At 44.5% G+C, this 22812-nt stretch overlaps 1 protein-coding gene across 2 annotated transcripts in view; it reads right to left on the bottom strand.

Annotated features, from left to right (window-relative positions):
- The window catches only part of TNFRSF1B (TNF receptor superfamily member 1B), a 239165-nt gene that overhangs the window by 5772 nt on the left and 210581 nt on the right, over nt 1-22812 (bottom strand). For both annotated transcript variants that reach the window (XM_085609936.1, XM_085609937.1), the window contains 3 exons: nt 20227-20304; nt 15390-15427; nt 2386-2635 (listed from right to left, as the gene is read on the bottom strand). In XM_085609936.1, coding sequence (XP_085466062.1) covers nt 2386-2635; nt 15390-15427; nt 20227-20304 — 366 coding nt within the window. The remainder of the gene's footprint in view (nt 1-2385; nt 2636-15389; nt 15428-20226; nt 20305-22812) is intronic.

Raw genomic sequence — 22812 nt, 5'->3', positions numbered from 1 at the left:
ACCTTCACCGCATCAAGGAAAGCTACAACTGCAGGGACCTTAGGAGGTATTCTGTTCAAGACTGAAAACAACATGCGCAGATTTATGGAGGTGGATAAATGCAAAATGAAGCCTGACTGGAGAGGAGAGATGATGTTTCAAGAAGAAGAGACAATCTAGTGGAGAGAACCTTAGCGAGAATCTTATCCAAATGTATTAACAACTACAGCCTATAGGATTGGCAATGGAAATGCAATGGGTCCATACCAGGTTTTAACAATAGGATTACGATCACTTTGCAAACCATGGGAGGTAGTATGCCTGTCTCAAGTGAATCAGCATAAAGTTCTAATAGGTGAGGAGCACGAAGATGTTTATAGGTTTTGTGAAATAGTCCAGTGAGTCCGTCAGAGCCAGGAGGCTTGGACCCATCCATGGAATCTACTGCAGAGATGATTTCCTAAACTGCTATTTGTTCACTCAGAAATTGTTGCTATGGAGCAAACAGTCAAACCATAGCCACCTCCAAGAGGAAGTTCACAAGGGCACTGCCCTCCTCTGCATACCGAGAAGTGTAAAGCTGTGTGTAATACCGTTGCAGTTCTGCCAGGACCTTGCCATTATCTGGGGTTGTCCCCCATCCTGCTAATTAATTATACTTTAATAACTTCCCACGTTGTTCCCCTAAAACAAAACTACACAAAATATAATTATTAAACTACTTACATAATTATTAATAAGTTAAATATTTAATTAAAAATCATAATTAATTGATACTTGATTAATACTTAATTAACTTCCCACCCTATACCACTACAACCACAACAAACTGCACCAAAAAAATAACATGAGAATAAAATACCAATTTACCAGATTAATGATCAAAATAAATATTTAATATTAAATTTATAATTGATGAATTATTACTTAATCAACTTCACACCCTACAAGTCCTACAATTCCTACAATGCCAAAACACAAGCACAAAATATCACTAAAAATATATCATAATCACACAATTTACATAATTAATTGTCAAATAACTAATTGATAATAAACAATTAATTATTATTAATGAATTATTAGTTAATTAACTCTCCACCCTATACTCCACAAGCAAAACAACCCACACCTGAAATATCACTTACAAAATAAATTAATTACACAATTTACATAATTATCAATTAAAAAATGAATATGTATTCAAAATTTATAATTAATTAATTGTACTTAATTAACTTACCACCCTGTATCCCTGCAAACCTCACAACCCACTATGACAAGATAAATTTACTATTAACAATTAAATAGAAAATTATAAATAGCTTAAAATTAAAAACTACAATATAAAATTACTAACAACAATTATACAAACAATATTTAACATATACAATTAAAATAAGAACTAAAACACACACAAATAATTAAAAACAATGGGGCCGATTCACAGAACTAATCTGAGACAAAATCATAAACTTACTACTTTTGGTATTCAAAGAAGGCACTTACGATTTTTGTTATTCACAGAATGCACTTCGACTCCTAACTTTACGTCCACACTCGGGCCAGGATTTCCACACCCGAACCGTACTCTCCGCACTGCATGTACCATGATGCAAAGGAGAAAACCTTTCTGGGTTATGATGTAGTCTCTGGTCATACCATTTTCCTTGACCAAACTGTTTTTCATGACCTCCTCTACGATTTGTCACACATTCCTAATGTTCCTTTTTGTAAAAATGGCAATCCGGCCCATTGATTACACTTTATCCGGCCCTAGCCGGAGATTACGGCCCGAGCCGGAGAGTATGGCTGTAGCCGGAGAGTACGCTCCAGGTGCGGAGAGTACATTCTGGGTGTACAGAGTACGGTCCGGGTGCGGAAATTCCGGCCCGAGTGCGGACGTAAAGTTAGGAGTTGTAAATGCATTCGGTGAATACCAAAAATCGTAAGTGCCTTCTGTGAATACCAAGAGTAGTAAGTTTAGGATTTTGTATCAGATTAATTCTGTGAATCGGCCCAAATATTTTTTACAATGATATTATTGCAAACGATAATAAAACACTGATATTATTGTTAACGATATTTCTTACCTAAAAATGGATATTAATGTCCATGATATTTCTGTATCTTGATATTAATGTGTCACAATATTAAAAACTGGATATTTGTGTGCCTCGATATTTATGACTCCATATTTTGGAGTGAAGAAGAAGGCTTGACACTTTCCATATATGTGGGATAAAGCTAATAGCAGTCTGGATGAGCAGAGGTGTCAATGTATTTTATATAATATGCATTTGAGTTTTAGTTTGATATGTGAAGAACTTTTCTGTGAAATATGCTGGGTTTAGGCTCCCTTTAATAGTTTTTATAGGATAGGCTTCTGTCAGAACCTTAACTTACCAGAGTTCATGTGAAGACCATTGCTATTTATCATTCCTTTTGATGTTAGACTCCCTCGTGGTGTCTCAGAAGCTTCTCTCTTCTCTGGTTTCTCCTCAAGAATGGCAGAACCTGGTATAGGCTCCAGAGAGCATGCGCTTAATCTCTGGTTCTTCAGAAGAAGTTCTTGCTCCTGCACTGGACTATTGTAATTCAAGTCAGATGGGATTCGTTGTCCTTGGCTGATTTTTTTCTCATTGGCCGTGTCAAGCTAAAACATGAAAATATAATTTAAAGTAGTCAAAAAGTAAAATCGTAAATAAATCAAAGTACATAAAAAAGGACACAATTTCTAAAAGGGAAACAGAGGCGTGACTCTTGCCGACCTGTCAAATCTGTTATCTGTGTATACTCATTTCAATAATCCATCGGCTACTTGTACTGTAAAACATGATACATAAAAGGGATTATGTTTTGGGTACTGTAGAGATCTCATTGTTGGACTCTCTGCAGGGTTACCCCCGAAACATTTTGCCTTCACCCCTCCTGTTTTCTGAATTTGTTTTTGTAGGCAGAAGGACGTTATGCACTTTATCACTGCTAATCAGTACTAAAAGGCTTGTGCTCTTTCCCTAACACATAGTAAGCTTGCCTACACCTAATTGGCACATTTAATTTACTTTGAAGTCCCTAGTATATGGTATTACATGTACCCAGGGCCTGTACATTAAGGGACATTTTAATGTACAGGTTGCGTCACTTTTGCACCATTCAACACGATGCTTGTGTGGTGCAACCCTAAAATGCAATTTATCAAGCCATGAGTGGCCTAATAAATCTGGACTAATGCAATGCAGTCCAACTTTCTGCATTGGGTTACTTTGCCTCAGGGAAGCATTCCATGGGTGTTGCGTCGGTGTTCCCATGCAACACCCATGAATTGTGACACAATGCCAGATTTACCATTACTGGTAGACTTGGGAATGCTCCAAAATGCAACGTCTTCTGTTAGAAATTGGGGCTCTGATTGGCAGCCTGTCTAAACAGGAATCACAATCCTAATCAGGGTAAGTCACATTACACTCTAAGTTATTTGGCACAGAGCAGTCAGGCTTAGCTTAAGATGCAATGCACATTTGTGCAACACTTTAAACAGTAACACAGCGAAAACACTGGAAAAAGACTCCAAACCAGTTCAGAAAAATAGATAATAATTTTATAAATGAAACGACAAAAACGACAAAAATCCAATAACAATGAAATGAAAAAATAACACTTAGAAGCAATAAGCTCATATTTGGATATCTGTTCGCGCCGGACCGGGACAAAGTCAAAAGTTCATGCCAACCGCAACGGAGGGTGGGCCGGATTGGAGTACCGACTTAGGCCCGCTGATTAAAAAAGTACCTTGATCCTTGGTTTGCGTCGACGTCGAAGAAGATGCAAGGTGCAGTTGAACCGATGTATCGGTGTCGAGCCACGCAGTGGGCGAGATGTGTCAATATTCTCTACGCAATGGCAGCGAGGCACGGTTTGGAAAGTGATGTGCTGGTTCCGTATGTGATGCATGGCAACTGCTCCTGCAGCGGAGGATGCATCAATTCCCAAGGCGATGCGCTGGTTCCTAGTGTGATGCACCGGCTCTGTTCCACACTTCAACGAGGATGCAGCAGCTCCAACCCACGCAAAGGCGGAGATGCGCCTGTTCTGATGAGGATGCATGGGTTGGCTTGAGAAAGCACCTTAGGCATAACTTCCAAGGGTCCAGGACTGGGGTGGAACCACTTGGCAGGGCAGCCTCATAGTTTGTTGAGTTGAGATGCAAATGGCCATATTGGTAGTGATCCCCTGGGGTTGCAAATGCTGACTTCTCTTTGGCCCCCTCAGTCAGAGCGATCTGCCAGTACGCTGATGTCAAATCAAAGGTACTGAACAATTTGGTAGTGTCCAGCCTATCAATTAGCTCATTAGCTCCGTGGTTTGGGTGTACATCAGTTCTGGTGACGTAATTGAGTCATTGGTAGTCCACTTAGAACTGGAGTTTTGGTGTGGCATCCGGTGGGGCCACCTTTAGTGATTGACAGTGACCATGATTTGATTAAATGTGTTCAATAGTACCTGCTTCAGACACCAGCTGTCCCTTGACAGTTGTCATGCCGGCTTCAGTGTCTCGCAGAGCCTCCACCCATTGCCCATTAATGAGGACCCACTGTCTATACTTTGAAGAATTGGAAGGCATGCAGGCTTTTGGCCCCATTTCTACATCCCCCAGGGAAACTAGAGTCACCTCTGTCTGTCCTCCAAAAGTAACTGGGACTACCTCCTCTTAGTGCACTACACTCGCCAACCCAGGTGTCTGCCCACCAGTGTGGGGCTGTGCCATCTTGGGACATTGAAAGTAGCCCTGGTTGTGCCTATATTTGTAGCACTCTGTACATTGGGGTGCAAACCTCCCTGTCTTATGGTCAAAGTACCCCTCCTTCTTAGGATCAGACTGGAACTGGTTACCAATATTCTCTTGGGAATTATTGTGGGGGCCTTTTGAGAACTCCTTGTGTTTGAGGTTCTGCTCCCCCCACTTACTTCTGTTGGGAACCCTGACCACCTTTGTGGGTGACGCCCCCAGATACCTTTCTGGACAATCTTGTGCTAGCCCAGAGGTCTGCCTCCTTAGCAAGTTTCCTGGGGTCAGTCAGCTTACTGTCCACTAGGTGCTATCACAACTCTGAAAAACAGATACTGAGCATGTGCTCTCTCATGAACAAATGGTACAACCCATTAAAATCACAAACTTTGCTGCCCCTCACCCAGCCATTCAGTTGCTTACTGGAGTAATCAACAAAATCTACCCAAGATTGGTTGGGGAGCTTTTAGCTGTCCCTGAATCTTTGGTGATACTTTTCAGAAGTCAGCCCAAATCAAAATGGTCTTCATGGGAGTATACTTTGTTTGGTCCCCAACCTCTGATGTTAGAAGTCTGTGTCCCTCCCAAGTGTTGGCATGTGCTTCCACAGACCTTCCCCGAGTGCTCATCAGGAACCCTGCGAACCTTCAGTGCAACCGCATAAGCAGAATACCACATATCAATGTCATCTCCCACCACATAACTGAGCCCCAAATCCTTTTGTATTTGAAACTGCTTGTCTCCAGCAGGTACTGATTGTATGGTGCCAACATCACTGCTGGAATCAGACTTCCTGGCGTTGATGTCCAGCTCTTTTAGACTCAGTTCATGAGACAGAATATGTTTCTTCTCTGCTAAGGCTCTCTCTGCCTCAGCTCTTTAACCCTCTGTTACAACCTTCTTCTCTTCTGCCTCCATCTTTAATTTGGCTGTTTGTAGCTTAAATTCCTTCTCGTCCCTCCTCTCCATTAGTTTCTCTGGGTATAGGCCACAGGAGGAGACACTACTTTCTGCTCTCACAGGGAGCTCAATCTCAGAGGTGTCCCCCTCAACATCTGCAGGTGGCTCATCAGAAGAGCCACTCTCAGGTTCTCACATTCCATCACTCTCTTTGGAGCAGGCTTCTGCCCAGGCACTCAGTGTCTTTTTAAATCCCACCTTTTTGGTGGAACTCTGGCAGAAACTCCCATCTCCTTCCAAACTTCTTTAAGCTAGGCCACTGTGAATTGTTCCACGTTGGACAGCTCAAATTCTGTGGCTCCACATGCGGGCAGAGGCATGATGTAGAGGAAAATAAAAAAATGCAAAACAGTGAGAAATTGGAATAATCTAAAAAGGTTTTTGATATGGATGGGTAGAGTACACCTAGTTACTGTATGGCACTAGACAAACATAATTCCTGTCCTCACTGCTGATCACCAATGTTACAAAATGTGTTTCTGGTTGGCAGAGGTATTCACCCTGTCCAAGCAGGAACCGCATTCCAGTCACAACACACCCTAAATTATCCTGCGCTCACCCTCTGGTAGCTCGGCACAGAGCAGTCAGGCTTAGCTTAAGAGGCAATGTGTAAAGTATTTGTGCAACACTTCAAACAGTAACACATTGAAAACAAAACAAAAGGCTCTACACTAGTTCAAAAAAATATATAATAATTTCACTAATACGACAAGATCACAATGGCAAAAATCCAATAAGTAGCAGTCAAGATATGAATTTTTAAAAATGTAATGCAAAAATAGTGCTTAGAAGCAATAAGCACCTGTTGGGATTTCTTGTCGTGCCGGACCGGGATAAAGTCAAAAGTTCAGGATGACCGTGTTAGAGCACAGGCCGCATACGGGAACCCACTTAGTACCTTGATGCTTGCTTTGCATCAAAGATGATGTGATGTGCAGCCGAAGCAATGCATAATTGTGGAGGGCCACGCAGTGGACAAGATGCGTCAAGATTCTCTACATAATGGTGGTGAGGCGTCGGTTTTAAGTGCAGTGCACTGGTTCCAAATGCGATGCACGGCTACTGCTCCCACAGCAGAGGATGGAATGATTTCGCTGTTCCCTCCCCACTTACATTTCAAAGGGCATGCCTCCAGCACACTCCAATAAACCTAACACCAGTTTTTTGTGACCCTATTAATATTGGACCTCCTGACCCACTCCTCAGTACACTCTAGGACCTGCGGACATTACAGAAGAAACACGGCCTTGTTCCCCAGAGGACTGCCCTACTGATTGAGTTTTGCCTTGTTCCCTAGCGAACTTCCCTGTTGCTTGAGGCTTGCCTTGTTTTCCAGAGGACTGCCCTGCTGCTTGAGGCCTGCCTTGTTTTCCAGAGAACTGCACTGCTGCTTGAGGCTGGCCTTGTTCCTCAGAGGACTGCCCTGATGCTTGAGGTCTGCCTTATTTTTCAGAGGATTGCGCTGCGGCTTGATACTGGCCTTGTTCCCTAGATGACTGCCCTCTTAATTGAGGCTGCCCTGCTCTGAGGCAACTGAAGATTTTGAAGTTTTCAATGTTTTCGGGGCTTTCCAGTTTAAGGAGTATTTGTGTGTCATCTGCATAGTTAGAGCATGTGAGCTGGAATTCATTAATCATTACCGGTAATGACTTCATGTAGGTGTAGAAAATTATGGGTGAGATTATGGATCGCTGTTTATTTTTCTATCACAATATGTAAATATTATCAAAACTATTTCATCTGGGGGGGGCGTGGCTGGGCAAGATGGCCGAGCGGACATAACCCGTCTCGGCTCCCGGTACACGCGCTTTTCCGGAGCTGTTATTAGTGGTTCTCCGGAGTTCTGGGGCTGAGCTCTGCTCCTACATGAAGTGGAAGAGGTAGTGCACTGGTGAAGTGCCCTCACCTTCACTATACCACATGGGATCGATCCTGGTTCGGCCTCGAAGAAATCATGCGGCCGTGAGGCAAAATGGCAGCTGCCGGGCTGACCTGATTGACGGACCCTGCTGGTGCCCGCGGGGGATGCCGTTTGGGTGCCCTGCCCTTCAATCTCACTCCCATCGCCAGAGGTGAGGCTTGGATCCATCACGACTGCCGGGGCGCCCTCGCTGCCATCTCCGGAGGCGCATTCCACACCGCTCCACGCTGCGGCCCACCTGCCTGACCCTAAGATGGCAGCCCATTAGTGACATCGGCACTGCCGACTCCTTAACCGGACTCATAGACCCGTGCCTAACTACTGCCAAGCGCTGCTCAGAGGGCTCACTATTTTGCGGCATCCACCAGGCACAGAGGCAGATATCTCCAGACATCCCGCCCCTCTCTGACACCTGCTGGGCGACTTTTATGCTCGCTGATGGTCGCAAAATGGCACCCTTTTCTCTCCTCGTGAGGGGCCTCTGCCGGATTCTACCCACCCTCACCGGGACCTGCAGAGGTTGAGGATGATGGCTGCCCTCACCTGGCTGGTGCCTTTGGCTCCCTGAGCACACCTCCTGGACCCCGACTATTCTACGCTATATACATCTCGAGGCAACGCGCCTGGCACATTCCTTCCCTCCACCCTTTCTGGGGACGTCACCTCTTGCCCAACGACACCTACTCCGCAGCTACCCAGCTCGCCTAGCACTCGGGTGCCCTAGCGCTGCCGGTGGGGGTGCCCACATTCCTGGACACCAGCAGCTTGCACACCTGCTACAATTTGGCTTCCTCGGCCCCACACATTAATACGCAGAATCCTTGGCCGCCTTCAGCATTGCGACGGGGGGCCCCCTAGAGCCAGTCCGCATGACGCCCAAGAAGGGGACGAACAGAACAACCATCAAGGTCTCTGACTTCTTCACCACCTCAGATACGCGCCCGGTGCTGCGCACAGACTATGAAGCAGCCACTATGGCACTCACGAAGGCGGATCTCCTGGCCATGTTCAAAGATTTTAAGATGGAGCTGCGAAAAGATCTTGGCCAGGACATTAAATCATCCATGGACCAACTGAGGACGGACCTGACCGAAAAGCTGACTTCCCTCCAACAAGACGTGGACTCTGTAGGCACCCGAGCCCTAGATTTAGAGGCGCATCACCAAGACCAAGAAAAACTTACCGCGGAACTTCGAGATGATGTTCAATCTCTCCGTGACCAGCTACTTCAATCACAACTCAAGACAGAAGACCTTGAGAATAGGGCTCTGAGGGACCTGGAGGAGGGCGCAGAGGGGCCTGACCTGTGGGCTTTCCTGGAGGGGCTATTTGCAGAAGTCTTGAGTCCCCAATCCCTCAAAATAAAACTCAAAGGAGTCCATCGAGTGGGAAGTTTGCAAACTGGCGAGAAGAGGATGCCCAGGGACATCCTAGCGAAATTCCACTCCTTCAAAGTCAAAGAGGCAGTCCACTTAGCGGCTAGGTCGAAAGGATCCATCTCATTCCAAAATCACACATGTGCAATTTACCAGGACCTAGCGCCAGCCACTCTAGCGCGGAGGCAATTGTTCAGACCAATCAATACCAAACTACGAGATGATAAAATCAGATATCGATGGACTTATCCGTTTGGACTCAGTTTTGAATTTCATAATAAACAGCGCCATATCTCTGACCTCCAAGAAGGCTTGGATCTTTTGGGACTATCCACGGAAGAAAACGACTCCGCCCGGGATAAGGCCAGCGACCTTCACAGGGGTGCGTCGAACACGTCTGCGTGGTCTGCGAGCTCGCGCAGAGGCCGCAGATGAACCTTTGGCAAGTGCTTTGTAGAACTATACCGTTTCTGTTCTCCATTTGAACTGAATCTAGCAATACCACGACCATCAACCGCTGAATTGGGCACTGCCTGGAGTCGGTTGGGGAGGGTGGCGGTATCTCGCTTCTAATGGCTGCCCTACCCGCTCTGGACTCATATCATTATCTGCCACTCAGGTTACGCTGCACCCTGCATCACCATTGCGACCGTGAACAGTGAGCTTCTCCCTTGTGGGCGTCAGGTTTGCTTTGTTATATGCTTCATATGTGCATATTGTCTATTTCTTATTTCTCAAGGACCACCATTGTGTTGTTGGTGCTTGCTCAGGAGAGCAGACCTTACTCAAATCAGGTGGGGGCTTGTCTTAGCGACCACTTATCAGCTCCTCAAAGACGCTTCTCCGTAAATTCTCCTTGCAATGCTCTGGGATGGGTGTGGACGGGGACCTCGGACCTGCCGCCTCCCTGTATCCCTGGGGGGTTTTATTGCCCCTAGCAGGGATCTGATAATGAGTTTTGTATTGTATTTCTTGTTCAGGTTTTCTTTCTTTCTTTTTCGGGGGTTTGAAGGGAGGGAATGGGTGGGTCATGGTGGCAGCTTTTTAACAATTTGTATGGATAGGCTTAAAGATCACAAAGTACTTTTTCACAACTTTAGATGGCGGTATACTAGCGTTTGGGGACACGTGATGGCACGGGTCATGTCAGGTTGGGTGGGGTCTTCAACGAAATGCTGTTTTTTCTTCTGACACTATGACAATCACCATTGGAACTTGGAACGTTAAAAGCCTAACTCCCCTCAAAAACGCCAAAAGGTATGGAAGTATATCATCGACCATCACCTAGATGCAGTAGCCCTACAGGAAACGCATCTAGCTAGGACTGAGGATGCACATCTCCGACACAAACACTACCCACTGATTTATAGATCCTCAGCACAAACGAAACATAGAGGGGTGGCACTTTTATTTCGTTCTTCCACAAAATTCCAACCAATGGATGTACAACACGATAGAGATGGCCGCTGGATTATGGTCAAGGGGCGTTTAATGGGGAAACTTTGCACCTTCGTAGCGGTATATGCCCCCAACACTGGCCAGATGGTTTTTCTACACACTCTTTTGGGGAAACTATTGGATTTTGTGGAGGGACCGCTGGTACTCATGGGTGATTTCAACTTAACTTGGCAGAAAGACTTAGATAGCACTCACCCGCAACGCTCAGACATGGGTTCCTTCTCCCCGGACACACAACAACTTCACGACTTGTGACTTTTAGATACATGGCGTACCCTATATCCCCAACCCCGAGACTACACATTCTACTCACATGTTCATCATACATATTCACGTCTCGATTACATTTTTATCAGCCAGTCACTAATGGGTGCCCTACAAGAGGCCAAAATATTCCCTCTTTCAATATCAGACCATAGTCTCCTTGAAATCTCTATGTCCTGGAGCGTAAACGCCTCTGCTTCCCCCAGGTGGTACTTCCCGACTGCGCTTACGCGGGATAAGGAATCCTGCACTAAACTAAGGGGAACCATCACTGAATTATTTGATATTAACAAGCCGGAAGACACGTCGGAATTTATCACCTGGGACACGTTTAAGGCGGTCTTTCGAGGGAAATGCATCTCCCTTAATTCCGCATGAAATACGCAACGCACCAAAGAAAGAGAAATGTTGGAGGCAGAATTAACCTCCACTGAACAAGCCCATAAACTGAACCCAACAAGGCAAACCCTCCGCAATCTGACAGCGCTTAAGTAAACTCCGAGCCATCTACAACAACAGGGCGGAATTTACACTACTTAAATTGCCTCAGCTATCCTACTCTTGGGCAACAAGATTGGCAAACACCTTGCTAGGCAGCTCAAGGACAAACGAGAAAGGGAATACATAGGCGGTATCCGGGGATCACATGGGGACATCACCCATAGAGACGAGGAAAAAGCGGAGATCTTCGGCTCCTTTTACAAAACCCTCTACACTGGGGACCACTTAGACCCCGACGCCCAACGGGATTATCTCCAAACCCTTCATCTCCCGCAGGTCTCCCCACAATGGAACAAACTACTTTCCGCCCCCATCACCTCCGAAGACGTCACCTCTGCTATTAAAGCTCTCAAACTCCATAAAGCCCCAGGACCGGATGGATATACCACCCTATTTTACAAAACTTTCGCTCTCGATATTACCCCGCATCTTACGCGGCTCTTTAATAAAATGGCGGAGGAAGGCTCGACCACCGGTTCCCTGTTGGAAGCAGTGATCGCTGTTATATCCAAACCGGGGAAGGACCCCCATGTTTGCATCTCCTATAGGCCTATCGCTTTGCTCAATCTTGATGCGAAACTATACTCCTCTATTTTAGCTAAGCGACTGAATGATCTCATGCCTGATCTCATACACCCAGACCAATCGGGATTTATTAAGGGTCGTCAAACACACGATAACACCCGCCGAATTGTACATTTAGTCGAGAAGGCCAACAGACGTCAGATTCCCGCAGTCTTAGTGGGGTTGGACACGGAGAAAGCTTTCAACAGGGTGGACTGGACATACCTTTTCCATACCCTCACGGCCTTTGGATTTGCACCCCAATTCCTCACTATAATTTGGGCTAATTATCTTCAACCCCACTCTAAAGTTGTAGTCAATGGTGTGCACTCATCCTCCTTCTTCCACTCCAGGGGTACCAGACAGGGGTGCCCCCTTTCACCCCTACTTTTCGCCCTTAGTATCGAGCCCTTAGCAGCAGCAATTAGAGTAAACCCTGCAATCCAGGGGATACCTTTCACGGAGGAACAACACAAAATTTCCCTGTTCGCTGATGATGTCCTGTAATCACTCGCAGATCCAGCCTCGTCCCTTCCACCCTTACAGTCGGAGCTAGTTCGGTTTGAAGCAGTAGCGAGCTTTAAAATAAACCTAGGCACGTCATACATCCTCAACCTCTCACTTCCTCAGGCGGAACTCCGCAGGCTCCAACCTCTCACGCCCCTCCAATGGACCACTTCCTCTATACAATACCTGGATGTCCAGCTCACACCAAGAGTAGAAGGACTCTATGCGGCCAACTTCCCCCCCATGCTCACGCGTATCCAAGTAGAGCTCAATGAGTGGAAGCCCCTCTTTCTGACCTGGTTAGGTCGAATCCACGCCGTAAAGATGACACTTCTCCCTAAGCTCCTTTACCTATTTCAAGCTCTGCACATAGAATTGGAGAGGGACTTCTTTCGGCACGTTAAGGCCATGATCTTGAACTTCATCTGGCAGGGGGGACGTGCTCGCTTCTCTTTTTCGATACTTCATCGCTCCCGATTCGAGGGTGGAGTCGGACTCCCAGATATTCATTTATATTATAAAGCAGCTCAACTAAGAGTATTGGTCGAATGGTCGAAGCGAGAGTCCGATAAACACTGGCTACATATGGACCGTAGTGTAACAGGACGGGTAATGGGACCTGATCTGGCGCCCTAAACAAGACAGACCCAGGAACTCCTACATCAGCACTCCTACATGCACTACCCTTAAGGCATGGGAATCTGTGGCAGGTGACGAGAGGTGGACCTATTTTCCCTCTCTCTTCACGCCGCTCCATTTTAATCCTGCATTCCCCCCAGGTTTGCAGGCAGGTCCGTTTGATGCTTGGAGGGAGGGAGGATGTCTATCCTTAACACACCTTTTCCATAATTTTGACCCCCTCAATTTTAACAACTGCAAAAGGGACTATGGCCTAGAGAACACAGAAAGATATCATTATCACCAATTACTGCACTGGGCTCCCACACCACAAGTCCGTGAGGAGGCCACTCGTCCACTCACAAAATTTGAATCCTTTCTCACTAAGGCTACCTCTTTGAAAGGCGTGATTTCCGTTATATACACGTTTCTCCTTACCACTACGCTCTCCCCGCGACCGCGCTATATGTCCATGTGGGAAGGAATACTGCAGCGAGACATCTCGGACGATGAATGGTCCCATCTATGGTCTGATATCATGAAGCTCAACCACTCCATAGATCTCAGGGAAGCACACCTTAAGACCATGATGGACTGGTACCTCCATCCCTCCAAGCTTAGACGGATCTTCCCCAATACGTCCGATAGATGCTGGAGGGGTTGCTGGCTCTTCGGGGACTTCCAACATATCTGGTGGGACTGCCCGCATATACGGCCTTTCTGGGAAGAAATACTCGCACACATTAAAGATATGCTAGGATACCCTATCCCAACTACTACAGCGGGGGTTCTTCTGGGACTCCGTGACCCTTCCTTGGAACACCAGACTCGGGCCGATAAAACTATCATATGGCTCTGTATAGGGGCAGCGAAGATCACATTGGCAGCCGCCTGGAAGAGGAGGGAAGCTCCGGCAATCTCCCTCTGGCATTCTAGATTATGGAAATTGCTTAGCTTGGAACGAATGTCGAACATCTTCAGGGATAATTACAAGAACTTCTCATTTAAATGGGGCCCCCTGGTCACCTTTCTTTCCCGGGGTCTACCATCCACGGTCTGCCCTTCCTCTGTCAGAGCCCTGCACCTCTTTCAGATATGAAGGGCCATCTATCAAAGCAAATTGAAGAACATGCTTTCTGTGTGCTGCCACCATGGTAGGGAAGGGGAAGGGAGATGGGAGAGGGTTGGTTGCTTACCTTTATGTTCACTGCTCCACAGTTGGGAGCTGTTCCAATACGACTCGTAGTACTTTCTATGTAACGCCTTCCGATTAGAAGGTATCAAGGGCGAGACATCACGAAGGACGGTGGGACATTGTTTTACTTTGTTTGTTGAATTGTGCGGACCACATGGAATTGCCCTAAGGCCCAGTAATGCTAGAAACTGTACCCCTTATTTATGCACTACATTGAGATTGGGTCGGGGACAACCACTGGTGATGTGTAACTCTGCACAGATTAAGTCCTATACATTTCTGTAACGGTCCCCGAGTTGATACTGTGATGGTAATACCATATGATATACTATGTCAAAATCTCAATAAAAATATGTTTGACAAAAACTATTTCATCTATAAGTACTTCACCATTGAAATATTAAGAGAAATATAGAATCAAAATAAAAAAAAACTAGATGTAAAATTACACAAATAAATTAGCTTCAAGTATAGCATGACTTCAAAGTCTGAGTATATGCAACACAACTTTAAATCTTGACTTATTATATTGCATATATATATATATATTTATACACATATCATTTCCATGTAGTTATATATCTGTTCTTTTATTACTTTACTCCTACTGTAGAAAACAAATGTTGACACTCTCCAATGCGCTACTTTATGTCTTACCCTATATCTCTCGCAATATATCCTCTACCTTCACTCTCTGACTCATCCCAAACCTCGTTCTACTACTATGATCTCCAAAATAACCCTTTCTAGGCTCTTCCCTTGTTGACTCACACCATACCTTATTTTACTACTATGATCTTCCAAACAACTCTTTTTAAATTCTTGCCTCATGTATCCCTCTTTTGACTCATCCAAAACCTCATTTTACTACTGTGATCTTCCTAATCCTTTTCTAGAGACTCTTCCCTCCTCATCTCTCCTTTTACTCATCCCAAACTTCATCTTGCTACTATGATCTCCCAAAAAACACTTTCTAGACTCTTCCCTCTTCTATCCCTCCATTATTCTATTCAATCCAACTAACAGACTTGCATGTCCACCATTCAAATGATCTCATATTTCCCTATACTAATCCACCACTAATCCTTTTTGGCTTCCGGAGTAGCGTGCTACTGGCTGAAAAGAGCTTTGACACCTCGTCAAAGTTTTCCGCCACCAACTGCAATCAGGTGTGTCATGTATGAGAACTCTGGACTTTTGCCACTACAGTGTGAATACATAATAGAAGAAAGGATACATTGATTAAAGTATACTCACACACGTTGTCTCTGTCCTCAGTTTGGAAGGGCAATATCCTGTAATAAGAAGATTGGTTACAAGAGAAAAGGTTCAATATCATACATAGCTTGTTAAAATAACATTGGCTTCTTACACCAACTGTGTATTAGAAAGATTGGAAAATTACTCTATGTTACTATGTGAATCTCTTTCAAGGAACTCTGCATCACTCCTCTCTACTTGCAGGGAAAATGTCATGTCTACTGTCCATCATGGAGTATAAGATCAAAGTCCTTGCTTGAAATCAACATCCCTATTGACCACAAATCCCACTTGGGAGTGTCTTCATTCTTAGTACAATCTACAAAGTAATGGAACTCAGTACCAGTGCATATCGGAAATCAATTGACCACCGGCTTATCAGAAAAGCCGATAAAACCTGGCTAATGAGACCATGTCTAAGGAGGTCGTTTCGATATACACAGAATCAGAGGCTGCAATGGAGCATCTGCCTAGCTGGCATGTGAGCTAAACGCTGTCAATAGATAGATCCGTGAGTTGAGCACCTGCCATAAATAACTGTGCAATTAGCAAATTACATGCTCCAGTTCCAATAAGATTCGTTTAGAGAGCAAAAGACTGATTGAAGGAAAAGCACGAATGAAACTGAATCGTTAATAACTAGTCCTGGTGCATTCCATACAGTTGGTTTTCAATTTATTTGTGCTATTATGGAATGGAAATCGACCCAAACACATGCAGATCAACACTGGTCCTGCTCGAAGAGGAACAGTCAACCTCACACCACCAGGCCACATCTACCTGAATGAGAACACAAGACCACTTTCAGCCATGATGAGCCCCATTAATTATGTGCAGCTTCAGCCCTTATTGCAAAGGGATCACATCTAGGAATAACTGCTCTTCTTTGGGGAAATCACATAGGTTATATCTAGAGTTCTACAGCAGACCTTACACCGCCAATGTGGTCTCATGGCAGAAGATTCTAGTCTCAGGGGCAGAGTTATTGAGACTTTGTGGCTGTCGAAAGTAATGGAAAGTGATGCAAAGTTACAGTCTTGATTCTGTATGTACTTTTCAGTGCAAAACATTTTGTGAACTGGAAAAGTGACCTTTTGTAGCATCATTGGTGCCTTACGCTGCATTGTGTGACCTATAATGAAGCGTGCGTTCCATGGTTGGTAGTTGGGCGTTATAGGGTCAACCACCCATGGTTTTTGATGCAAAGTCCTATCTACTAAAATAGTTCCACCGGGCGTTGCATCAAAAAATAATGCGTCCTTGTTCCAGGTAATATCTAGTCGAAATGTTTTTATTCCTCTCTATTTCACACATTCCATGTTTGCAGCTGGGTACGGCACACATCCAATGTGTGTAATGTTTTAAACTTTGTATAAGCATGGAATTTTGTGCCGGAAGGGTACTTTTGAAGTACAAAACCTAGGCTTCACACCCCGCACACATCTTTGCGCCATGGTGTAAAAGTGTGTGCGCGGCGCTAGGCAGCCTTAAAGAGAGCAGCTGGCCACATTTAGTAAATATGATTTTGAACTTTGAATCTGTAATTTGATAGAATGATTGGTGCCATTTCATATATCTGCATGAAATTTAGCAGAGACATTGACATGTTTACCTGCATTCTGATTCTGAGTTTCATGCAGGTCCATCAAGGGGGCGTGGTTACAAGGGCTGCACTATTTTTTGTAAATATGCTCCTCAGTGTTCTATGACTGGTGTTATTCTTGAAATATTGTTGATGGCATAATAATAATTTAATTGCTTGTAAAACATGCTTGACAAAAAAGATGCGTTTTAAATTGTGTTTGAATAAAACAGAATTCTCTCTGTTTTTGGAAAGTGTATTCTGCGTTTCTATTGTCAATAAGCACAGGCCGAAAAAATGGCATGCCCGGCCCCTCTAGCGAGCTTAAAATTAGGGATGTACACCATGGATTTATTTTCTGATCTCAAAGTGTTGGCTGTTGCGTATGTTTTTTAAACGTTTACTGAGGAAGGAGGGCCTCTTTGGAAGGGATGGCTGTGTGCTTTGCACATTGACCTTAACTGAATGCTGCCTTTCACCTGGAGCCAATGTAAAGCCTGCACACCCAAGGGACGGCATCTTTCCAGTGCTGACAAAGGAAAAATCTCTCTTGCGCCAACGCTAAAGCCTACAACAAATATTCGTTAATACCCAGATGGGTTACACTTTTTGCGGTAGTTTCAGATTCCTTTACAAGACAACGCTGCTAAAAATCACTGTTTACTGCCAATGATATCTCAGCATTCGTGGAGAGATATTGTCCACCCTTATCCCTAGATTCTTTACCTTTGAGGCCTTGGTAGGGGAGCGCCCCGTGCTAGTAGGCACATTTCTTTAGGGCAGACAGTAGAGAGGGCTCCTACAAGCATGATTTGTTTTGCTGGAGTTTCATTCAAGGACATCTCAACACATCCACTATTCAGATGGGCAAGGGTTTCCTGTTGGGGTCAGTACAGTTCCTTGATGGCCATTTCAAGTTAAAGGGTGCAGGTTTGAACTGCTGTGTTCCCTCCAGTAGGAAAGAATCAGTCCATCCAAGTACTGAGTCTTGCAGACTTATTTCTACAATTTCACGGTTGTGCAGCATCAAAGCCCGAAGACAGACATTAAATGATCAAGGCCCCACACCACTGTCAGACTCCAAGATATGTATGTAATTGATAATCACAGTGGTGACTAATTCTGTGATCTGAAGAGAGCAAAAACCATCCGTATGGTCACCCAGTATTCTTATTCTCAATGTGTGACTGGAGCTGGCCCCTTACAACCTGTACTAGTGACTGAGACACATATGAAAGGTTGGGGAGGGGTCTATAATTAAGCAAGTGCTAGGAAATGCTTTTTCAGGATATTAACGTGACTTATCAAATATTATTCACTCATTCATTCATTTAATGTGGCTAGATCCACCTGTGTTTTTTTCAACTAGTGGAGAAACTACCTCCCTTTTTAGAGCTACAGGCTCCTACCCTCTTTTAACATTGGAGTTTATGGCATAAGTGAGACGACTGACAACAGCTGAAGGGAGTGAAATCTTGAAAATCTTAGGGGCATATTATCAAGAAACGGCGTTAAGATTATCGCCGCTTTAGCGGCAGAAAACTGCCGCTAAAGCGGCGATAATGGGCTTGATAATATGCCCTTGAGAATTCCCATAGAAGCCCATGTTCTGGTGTCAATATGGGCTTCTATTGGAATTCTCTGCGGCATATTATCAAGGCCATTATCGCAGCTTTAGGGGCAGTTTTCTGCCGCTAAAGCGGCGATAATTTTAACGCCGTGCTAGATAATATACCCCTTAATTTTAGTAGAATATACATCTAGTGGAGAGTATGAAACATTCCATTTTTATTGCATCAAACATTTTGGCGGTATGAATGGGCAAAAAGCACTCAGGAGACTTGACTCCTGTGTTAATAGGTATGTGTTAATAGGTATAGTTTTTCCTTTAACAGACTGCAAGAAATTTCTTCCCAAATTCAGAGTGGATTATTTATATTTTCATTGACGAAATCAGCAATATTGTTGAAAAGATATAGTGAGGCAGAATTTAAGGATGTTATATACCCCAGGAACATAGTTCCCCACAAATAGAAGGTTCCTTCAGTAAAGGCGGAGGCCCCCGTGGTCAGTAAGGCGCCTCCAAATGGGTAGAAAGTTAGTCCCTGTCTGATAGAAGTATTTGGATGGACTAAAGAGTAGGCTGTTCAGTGGTCTGAATGCTTGGGCTGTATGAAGGGTTGAACTATTATTGGCAGGCTGTGCAAAGGACAGCACTGGGATGCTTCAAGCCTAAGCTCACATGAAGCTGGCTGTGTGAAGTTCAGGCTTTTGAAGAAAGGGAGTTTTATGGAGCACAGTCCTATGGTTAGGTGGATGTAGCAAAAGCAATACTATGACGAGGTTGCCCAAAATAATTGCTATAAAATTCGATGGCCAATGAAAAGTGCAGCACTATGATTAGGTGGTCTTTAGAAAGTACTATAATAAAATAAAGCCCTGTAACAAGCTTAGGTGGGCTGGACACCATTCAGTCCTGTGACTATGTGTCTTTATGAAGTGCAGTGTCATAAATAGGTGGCCCCTGTAAAGAACTGTAATGTGATGAGGGTGTGCATTGATATCATTGGGTAGATGTGTGGCGTGCAGTGCTATGGTATTGCACTCTTTACTAAACAAGGATTGACTGGGATACAGACAGGACATTACTAAGAGTGGGTGATCTGCAAGAACTACTGTGATATTGTAAGGGAGGCAGCAGGAAGTGGAGGGCTGTGGTCGGGTGACTGTATGAAGGGCGCCCTATGATTTACTGGTCTTTACTAAACTGTGACATGTGGGACATCTTAAGTACTGTACTATGCTTAGGAGAGCATCCTGGAGGTCATGATGAGCAGCGAAGTGTCCTCGGGGCAAGGTCTCTGCTAACCAGCCCTGCAGAGAGGAAGAGTAGGGGTGAGCAAATGACGTGGCAGCCTTTGTTGGGATAAATTAGCCGGAAAGAGGAACCAAGGGCCTGGGGAAGTCGTGGATTCATTTAAAGATTACAAATTATAGACAGTGTCATCATGGCAACTGAGCTCGGAAAAGATCTTCTGAAAGTGATCAAAGCAGGGCGGTGTTGCATTTGTGAAAGAAAAGGAAAAAACAGATATACACCACAAACCATAAACAACATAAAGAAAAAAACATATTTTAAACCTTTTAAGACACGTCCATTGTCGGTGGGATTTGCTCACTGAAAGCATGCATATTTCAAGTTTGTATTGCAGACAAAATTCATATTTGAAAAAAGAATATATAAAGTCTTACGTGTTTTCCTAGATACGAAGAGAAATGCAATTCCTGCGAGTCCCACCAGGGCAAACAGTACCCCACCACAGATAACACCTAAGGAAAAATATAAAGTAATATAAAGAAACACAGACGATTCAGTAGCTGCTGCAAAAAAAATCCTAAATAAAAAGACATCTAAATGCTCATTTGTGAAAGTTGAGGATTAGCAGTGTGGAGATTAGTGATTCTATCTGTCAAGTTGTGCAACGTTTATATTAAACGTGCCTATTTGTTAGTGTGTGCAAGAGGTCTTACTCGGGGTCCCAGCGTCCTTAGGGCAACATTAAATAGCATACATCAAATGACAGCACTTGAGATGTTCCATCCAGCATTAAAAAACCGCTAGGAGTGCTAATGACACTGATTGGTATTTTCATTTCCGCCATTTTAAGTTGTCAATAACTTTGGAAAGACTAGAAATAGGTCTTTTTGCAACTGGATTGCAAGAGCCCACATTGTGCACACAGGTTGATTATGGCCACATTTGCTTATATTTTGCTGCCAATCTCTTAGAAACAATGGGGCTGACGAAAAAATCAATTTGCCATCGTAAACTCTGTAATTCTCAAAGTAACAGGTCTCGCGACTGTCGTGTTGTGGGCCCTGGGCCCACATGTTACTAAAGAAGTGACACGGACACAGTCATAATGCTTACTGAACTGGCCACGAGCACCCAGGCCCTTTTATTGGCGGGGCCACGTCACTCGTGACGCCCGTGATGGATGGGTGTAGGGGTGCAGTGTGTCCAGCCCTCAAAGGAGTGGCTGGGATTACAGCTTTCTGCGGAACACTAGAACGTGTCCCGCAGGACACTACAGCGACCACAAAATGGCTTTATGCTTTCGGCTGAATTCATTTTGTGGTTCGATAAAGGCTTACTAAATCACAAAATGTGGTAACCTACTCCTTTTAAATCGCAATTAGGTAGGGTCGTCAAAGAGACTTTCCCTCCTAATTGCGAATGGCAGTTAGATATGGTTTGCGACCACAATTACTGTCACAACTCATTAAAAAGTTACCGACTTCTCATGAGAGGGGGTAAACCACAAGGTCGAACTTGTACAGACAATATGCTCAGGAACCAACTTTAAAGTAGCCCCAATAGCGATTCAAAAAGCTAACAAAGATGCCCACATTTGTAAATCAGGGCATTTTTAAGCTTCTAAAGACAAGTTGTATAGTTTTTTTTTATGTATGGGACATTGCATAGGTTTGAGCATGCTGCAGGCAATGTTTGTGGTAATATCTGAGAAATCAAGAGTAAAAGCGGCCAACTGGACCATAAAACAGGGCGATAAACAGACAAAAATCCCAACCCATACACTGATTTGTCATAGCAGCCCAGCAGGCACTGACTGATTGCCCTCTAGACCAGTGGAACCATGGTAACACATTTACAAAGGGAAAGCTGTCCCATTTGGACAGATTCCCTTTTGGAAATTGTGTTGGGCAACTTTGCGGGAGCAGCAGGGGTCCTAATGTCCACTTCTGCTTCTATTAATATGTTCCTAAAAAGGAAACACTTTTTTTCAAAATAGCACTCACTCCTTCAATGAGCATGGACTGCTTTAAAAAAAAAAAAACAAGCATTGTAAAAAGCATGTAGGTCTCTCCTTTAAAGGTGAGTGCCTAACTACGGGTTTAGCTACTGGTTTTTGTAAAGTTTCTGGCACATCAGTAGACATGTTTGTACATGTGATGGAATGCGTATGTGCCCATTGATTGCAACAAAAGTGCATGCATGTGTGCCAATGGCGGCAACCTTGTAGATCTTTCCAAGATGGCCATCAAATCCATAACGGTGTGTTTATGTATTAGCATATGCGTCTGACGCACATGTGTCATGACACTCTGGAGGGCATTTTGTACCTAATTGTGCCGACATGGTTGTGTAAAAACGGAAAAGTACCAATAAAAAGAATCCCACAGGAGCAAGTAAAAATAAAGCAAGCATCCCATTAGCACTTTGCAGCTATTAAAAAAAGAAAAATACAAACAAAAACATGTGGGACAGGGATAGACTTGTTAGCACTAGAGTGAGTCAGGTGGTGAGAGAAGGCTGAGGGTTGGGTTATTGCAGTTTGGGGGCAGATGCCCTTGGAAAAATTCAAACATGACATTTTGTTCAGTCTAGCCACAGAGCAGACAGGGGTCACTTAGCCCCGGCCATGGTTCTTAGAGGGAGAAACGGCATTTACAACGCAAGCTTAACCTTGCATGCCGTTTCCACGGCAGCGGAACAACGTTAACCGTAACTATACCTATGCCTTAACCACGCATATGAGTGGTAAAGGTAGTCAGCATTCTAGACGCAGAGCAGATGGGCTGGGAGAGGAACAGAAATGGTCTGGATAGGCAGGACCAGGACGTGGCTTAGTAAGTAGGACTGGACCCGTGTGGGTCAGGGTAGTTTTGAGGGCTGTGGGTCCAGTTTTGGGGCTCAAGGTGAGGGACTGGGGTCGGGGTAGTTTTTAGGGCTGTGAGCCAAGTTTTAGGGCTCGGTGTGGGGGGTGAGAAGGGGCAGTTTTCGAGGCTGGGTCAGTTTTAAGGCCCAAGGCAGGG

Source organism: Triturus cristatus, chromosome 1_2 (genome assembly GCF_964204655.1).
Source record: "Triturus cristatus chromosome 1_2, aTriCri1.1, whole genome shotgun sequence".
Taxonomy (NCBI): Eukaryota; Metazoa; Chordata; class Amphibia; order Caudata; family Salamandridae; genus Triturus; species Triturus cristatus.
This window is presented reverse-complemented; position numbering and strand designations above follow the sequence as displayed.